This window comes from Cryptomeria japonica, chromosome 10, assembly GCF_030272615.1.
Source record: "Cryptomeria japonica chromosome 10, Sugi_1.0, whole genome shotgun sequence".
Classification (NCBI taxonomy): domain Eukaryota; kingdom Viridiplantae; phylum Streptophyta; class Pinopsida; order Cupressales; family Cupressaceae; genus Cryptomeria; species Cryptomeria japonica.
In genome coordinates this window covers 91,177,205-91,184,470 of record NC_081414.1, presented here as the reverse complement: position 1 = coordinate 91,184,470, position 7,266 = coordinate 91,177,205, and the positions used below count along the sequence as shown (strand labels likewise).

General features: G+C 36.5%; 1 protein-coding gene across 1 annotated transcript; it reads right to left on the bottom strand.

Moving 5' to 3' along the window:
* Positions 1-916: 916 nt before the first annotated feature.
* On the bottom strand, positions 917-2,256 carry LOC131050783 (uncharacterized). The gene is made up of 5 exons (XM_057985037.2): positions 1,825-2,256; positions 1,629-1,698; positions 1,333-1,466; positions 1,146-1,258; positions 917-989 (listed from the first exon to the last, which is right to left on the bottom strand). Exons 1-5 carry the CDS (start codon positions 2,254-2,256, stop codon positions 917-919), a joined length of 822 nt encoding a protein of 273 aa, XP_057841020.1.
* Positions 2,257-7,266: the final 5,010 nt, after the last annotated feature.

Here is a 7,266-nt window from a genome sequence, read left to right as displayed (position 1 = left end):
GAATCGGCAAGTGTATGTGCATAGATTTGTTTGATTTCACCTTCTCTGTGTATAAATTCATCAAAGAAAATGCTTGCAAATACCTTTGGGGAAATTATCATACTTCTTAAATAAATCAAAAGTTTGAGCAAATGATTGTGGACAACAAGCATGGATGTGTAGATGATCCATATGACTCTAATACATATTATAAGTCCTTACACAATACAAAAGCCAATGTTATTGTGATTTCTTATTATTTATTTCATATGCTTTTTTTAATATCAATCAATGAAAAATTGAATGTTTTTAAACACAAAAACTTAGCAAAATGTTGTTGAAATATGTAAATGACTAGTAAAACGAGGTAAGATTTTTAAAATTTTAATTTGAACTTCAGAATAATAGATTAATTTTGTTGACCTCGTACAGCTCTAAATAACATGATTTGAAATAAATAGAACAATTAATCAAATTGAAATAAAAACTAAATATATCAAAAAAAAATGTGAATATCATACAATATATATATATATAAACCAAAATAAAAAATTAACATATAAATAAAAACCTGATTGATATGGATATGCACATTTCACTCATACGACTATATATATATATGTGATTTTATGTAAATAAAAACCCAATTGATAAGGCTATGCAAATCTCACTCATACGAATATTCATCATAAAGAATTAGGTAACAACACTATAATTGTATTGGATTCATTTGAATGTCTAGAAGTTTATCCCCCTTCTATAAATTATTCAAATTAGTTTTTCTAATCATTAATCCATATTTGGATGATCATGATCTCTTGTAATCATTAATCCATATTTGGATGATCATGATCATGATGTCGGCGCCTGAATATGCAATGTCCTCACAATGCGTTCCTGCGTAACATTCAATTCTTGTAAGAAAAACTATTTCTACTTAGGTATTCTGAACCAACTTACCCTCTTCAGTTACGATAGCTACAATGCTTTCAGAGAAATCAAACAAGACACTGAAATTCCATTCACAACGTGCCCAAGTAGCTTAATCAATAGCATATCGTAGAGGGCGCCCTTATCCGTAATATTTCTGCGGAAGTAATAACCCATCAAAAGATTTTGATTACAAGTAATGCTTAGGTGACATAAGGTATGAAGATATTACTTACTCGCAAGTGTTAAATTGTTTGCTTAGGTTTAGCAGGCCTCGAGGGCTAGACGCAATTTTGTCCATCATATCCCACGATTCATTAATTCTTCTGTAGCAAATTTCACTCACATTCTGCGCCATACTCTCAAACGTCAAATTTAATGGTAACAAAGGGAGATTAAGGTGAAGGAGATGAATGAACATACTCTGAAATCTTTGGTGACAACACTGCCATAACCAAAAGTGGGAGTTATCTTGTCGAAGTAAAGGATAGGTGCCGATGATGCGAGGCCCCCAATTGTTAGATGTGGATACTTGAGGCGAAACCATGCAGCTAGCACTGCAACAATACCATTTCAATGATTGAATCCCACTTACTTTCCACAGAGAGTATGGGTTCATTTGAAAGAAATCATACTTACTTCCACTGTAGGATGCACCAAACACGACGACTGGACAATTCTCAGCGTTTAATGTTTTCTTCAAGTGGATGTGAAATAACCCATTGTGCTCGCATTTGCATACGCTTCCTTCTCTCCCCCGAATGGCATTGACGTTCCATAATAACGGTGCTACATACATGAACACAATTAGCCCTCTAACAACACAATTTGCAAGAAAAAGTACTGTACTTAGTGAACTTTGAGCTCTAATATAACACGTAGAGAATATGTGATTATATGGAATTGTAAACTTACCTCTATGTAGACCACAAGAGCTTTGAAATTAGGAGCCTGATCTACCAGGATGCCCACGCCCAAGTCGAATGCAATGTTTCCTTCCTCACCCAACCATACAAATACGGGAGAATTGTTTTGAGCGCCGCCCCAATTCGACTTGTCTATGAAATATCGCTGGGGAAAGGTTTGATAGCTCTCTGGTGTGTACCCAAAATGGTCCACAATTTGGGTATAGTTGTATGCTTCGTATGGAGAGATACTTATATGTGAATCATAGGAATAAGGGATTCGAGATCTCTTTAACTTCTCCAGAGAACTACGCCGCAGTCGGTTATTCCTAAGCATTCCAGTGTGCCCACCAAGTCCCAAAGTACAGCCTTCCTCCAAAACGCTACCCGTCACAAGTAAAATTGTACATAGCCATCTAAAAATCAATGGATGGAATTCCATTTTGTATGCCTCTGCAGAACCCAATTGTACACTGCTAATCTTACACGACTATTTTTCTGAAATTTTTTGCTCCTATATGGCTCATTAAGGGGGACGCTCAGAGACGACTAGTCTTACATGACTATTCTTCAATCAGATATTATTCTTCTGTAAAACAAAACATTATCTGGTTTGATGATTTTCTTAAGATTTTAGGATGCAAATGAGATGTAAAACAGAATTGTCATGTTCAACTTTCCTTAATAAGTTGTAACATTATTCTTGTGAAACTCCTATTAACTTGCCTATCAAGTACTATAAGTTTTTAGTTACTGTTATGGGAGGGATTTTATTGAAATGAATACAATTTTGAAATAAAATTAATTATTCAATTTCTAAGATTTGAGACATTTTATATTACCATTGTTTTATTAGTTTATATTGAAAAAATCTATTGTGTTGGTATATTAGTTTACATTGAGAGAAAGGATAATTTGACGTCTTCTTTTGATATACTTTTTATTCATTTTGAATTATTTGTTTGAAAAGAAAAAAAATTATGTTTTTATATTAATAAAATTTTAATTTATATATTCAATATTTTGTTTGTCAATATCAATGTTTTTGTTTTTTTTTTGTAATCTTGACATCACTGAAATGACAATTTTTTTTTTGATCGATAAAGGGAAACGCAAAACAATTCTGGGCTCAGAATGAAAATAAGTTTATCTCACAAAAATTAAACCTTATGAAACCCCTACAGTCTTTCAAAATTATCTTGAAAGTTTAAAGCTACGATAACAAAGTCTTAGTAGAAATTATGAAAGTTTAATTTTAGCAGAGAAATTTTTCTTTTAAAAAAAATAAAAAAAATCCAAAAAAACTAAATAGCCAACTAAAGGCTTTGCAACAGCCTCAAAGGAAACAACTCCCAACATAAAAAACCTATCTGATTAAGAGTCTTCATCTAGCTCTGATGGAGGCTTTGGAGCTCGGCCTCTTCCAAAGCCTCTACTCGGAGGATGTCCTCTACCCCGACCAGAATTGTGACCCGAACCTCTACCACCACCTCACCTACCCTGTTCTGTATGGGGTTCCTTCTCTTCTGTTTTTCAAGGAAAGACACCATTTAGTCTGTCAAATTCAAGAAGCTCTTCCTCCCTACCCAAATCTTCTGGATTTTCTCCAAGAAAGTACCATTTGAAGAATCTAAGACCCATGCCAGCAAATGATATGTGCTTATCAATGTCCTTGCCAATAAGATCAAGCAGAAAAGGGTAAAATTTGATGAGCTCATCGAGAACGTTGAAGAGAATTCTCTCGCTTGGTCAAGGAGCCCCTGAATCATGACACACTTTATTAAGAATCTCTTGCAATTCTAGCAGAATGTCATTAGGGAATAGCCTTTTAGTGAGAGTCTAGACTGCTTGTTTGTCAAGCTTTAAATCCATGAGGGAGGCGACAAATTGAGAATAAATATTGGTGTTGTCGCGGGGGTATTCCTCCTCCTACTAAAATGTCCACTGCCAAGGATAAGTTTTATGGCTAGGATAACCGATGGCTCAGGATATAGGAATAACCTCTCAGTCTTAAATCTTTGTTTTCCTAAGTGATACTTGACGGATGGAAGCCGAGAGGGAAATGGGAGCGTTCACACCAAAGAATGAGGTTGGCCTTGGGTAGACACTCATTATGAATCCAAACAACTCCTCACCAGACATAGCTTCAGGAGTTTGTGTCACCTTGATCATTTAGAGAGTAATTGCAAAGATAGTCTATCTGATAGTTGAGGGTCTGAAGCAGCTTAACCTGTTTTGAATGTGATTGTAGAGATGGAGTAGTTAGTAACTTGCAAGGAAAGTTTAGTAAAGGCTTGATGACACTTTCTTCAACATGCATTTATGAGAAATGCCTTGTAATGAATTCGCTTGTAAAGGTGACGAAGGATATCTGTCTCTAATCATGCCAAATCTCTCGGCTAAAGGGTTTATCTCTATCTAGTGGACAAAGCATGCCTCATACTAAGAATGACGGTGGACCACAAGCTATCTTTTTAGGAGGCAAGTGGGATAATTCGATTATGACAAGACGAAGAATACGTGATGTCAAAGATGATGTGTCTATTTCATCTCTTAAAGTTGGCGGAAAAGTTTGAATTCAAAGAAGTAGCTGTTTCACCAAACTTTAACGCTGGAAGTTAAGCCTAAAAATTTGAAAAAGAAAGCCTCTGCTGAGCAAATTAGGTTGACTTTAGGAATTCCTACCATGCTCTCACCAAAATAGAGGAAACCATCTGCTGCAGATTTTAAAGTTAAAATTTCCCTCTGATAGAAGCTTTAGCAAATGAAGAAGATACTCTATAGGTTAGCCCTGGTGATTGCCTCCCCACTCCCACCATTGTAAAGAAATTCCTTCTAGTGCAGATTTTGAGAGAGCATCTGCCTCTGTATTCGCTTCTCTATAGATATGTTACTAGTCTAGTTTAGCCAAGTTGTCAGTTATGCTATCCAGAATTGCTTATAGCTGCCAGTTTGGGGTTTTCTTCAATTTGATTGCATTGATTGCTATCTTTGAATCTCCCTCCACTATGATGTTTCTTAACACATGATTGAGGTAATCCAGTAGGCCTAACAGTAAAGATTTTAATTCTTCTATATTATTGGTATCCAGTGGCATTGGCTTGGCCATTTTTCCAATGATTGACCCTGAGAAGTCTCTAACCACATATCCTATACCTGAAGAGCCTAGGTTACCTTTGGAGGCTCCATCAAAATTAAGTTTTAACCATCCTTCCTTAGGAGGAGGCCATATAGCTTCCTTTCGAGCATTAGGGTTTTGCCCAAAAGAAGGAGGAATCTTGATTCCTTGCCAGTTATTTCTTATACTTTCATCCCAAGAAGAGAAAATTTTGGATGCATTTGTTGAGAAAGCTAGTTTGTAGTTTACTATCTCAACAATTGAGGTTTCAATTGAGCTTAAAACTGATTCAAATCTCCTAGCTTTATTATCAAAGAGTCTTCGATTCCTTTCTTTCCAAATTTCCCAAACAAGGCAGGACGAAGAAATTTCCAGAATTTGGCTCAAAGTGCTTTTCTTTAGAGAAAGAGGCCAGCATTGAAAAAGGGAGATTATATCATTAGGCAAAGCTGATATCCACCCCAATTTTGCACAAAGCCATTGCCAGCATTTTGAGGCAAAGGGGCAATTCAAGAGAAGGTGATCAACTATCTCTACATGGGCTTTGCACATGATGCATCTTGAGGGCCCTTCATAGCCCATTTTAGTAAAATTTTATGCCCTAAGAATTCTCTTTTTGAAGGCTAACCATGCGAAGATCCCTTCTCTTGGGATAATCATACTGCTCTAAAAGAGCCTAACTGGAATGTCATGTTCCTCTTGATTCTGAGAGTTAGCTAGGACTCTATAGCCATCTTTGGCATTATATTGACTTGTTTTCAAGGAAGCCAAAGTTAGAGTATCTTTCCTGCTTCTAGGGTTGATATTTCTTACTGTTATAAGATCTAAAAATTGTTTAATTTCAGCAATTGGAATAAGCAATCCTTCCATAGGCTTCCAACTCCATCCTTGCATGGTAGAGGTTCTTTCCAAAACCATATAGTCATTGGCTCAGGATCCCCAATGTTTCTTAATCCAGTGCTTTGTTGTTGGTATGTTAAGAGAATTTTCAATGCTTGGGTATCCTCCCCATGAATCTTTCTAGAATAGGCTAGAGGTTTCATCATGAATATCCCAAGACAGGGAATCTGAATTTAATTTCTACAAGAGACAATGAAGTTCCAAGTTCTAGAACCCTTTAGATGAGAATTAGCTCTAAGGAGGTTTTGGGGATCCTCACCTGGTAGATATTTAGTTGCCATCATCCTAACCCATGTTTCTTTGGGATCTTTAATGAATTTACAGACTAGTTTAGCTCATAGGGCTTTGTTCTGCAGTTTAAGATATTTGATTCCTAAACCTCCCATAGATTTAAGTTTGATGATTTTACCCCATGCAATTAGGACAATTTTTTGTTTTTCTTCAGTATTTTGCCAAAATAAATTTCTAATCTTCTTGATGATGAAGGAATTTGCACTGGCAGTTAGGGATAAGAAGGATAAAAGATAAATGGGGAGAGCCGAGATCACTGCTTGGAGCATAACTATTCTGCCAGCCCATGAAAGCCATTTCCCCTTCCAGGAGTTTGTATTTTGATCCATCTTTAGCTTTAGTGGATCCCAAAGCTTAGTGTTCCTCAATCCTCTATCAATTAGAATGCCCAGGTGTATGTGTTGGGATGTGAAACCTAACGGTTGCATGACTATTCATCTTCCTAGACTCTTCACTTGATAGCTAAATATGATTGTATGAGTAGATGAGTACAGGCCATGTAAACATCATTTGATTAATGAAGTTATTCCCTGCTTTGAGTGTGGATGTAGGCAAATTTACCAAACCATGATAAATCATGTGTTGTCTCTTGTTATTGCTTTATTCTGTTTTGTTATTGTTTTCTCTGCTTATTCTAATCTTTAAAATTGGTATAAGAGCCATGTTGTCTTGAGAAGAGATGGAGGAAGAAGGAGAAGGTAACATTTATAACTTCTATGGAAGTTTTATGTTCCATGTAAAACTATGCTTCAAGCACCACGTACATTGGTGGGATGGTTGGAAGAAAGAGGGGAACTCAGTTGAAGAGGAGAATCCCGCGAAAGGAAAGGATGTTGGGATTCTTATTTTCTCTCCTCTTGAGCCAGCTTTGGTGCTTATTGGCCAAACTGTTAATGGTCGAGAATTTATTGGCATTTGTGTGGTGAAGGTTGAACGCCATGATACCTCGGTTGGAGTTGAAGATAGTCCCCATATAGAAGCTAGAATTTTTGAGCAGAAAGATGCTGGGAAAGAGGTTGTTGTTGAAGAGGATGAACCTAAGAGATTGCGGGAGGAAGAATGTATGCCATCGGAGACCCAAGTTGAATCTACTATTGACTCCCCGGATGAGGAGGGTACAGATTGGAGTGAGGTAGTAGAGCA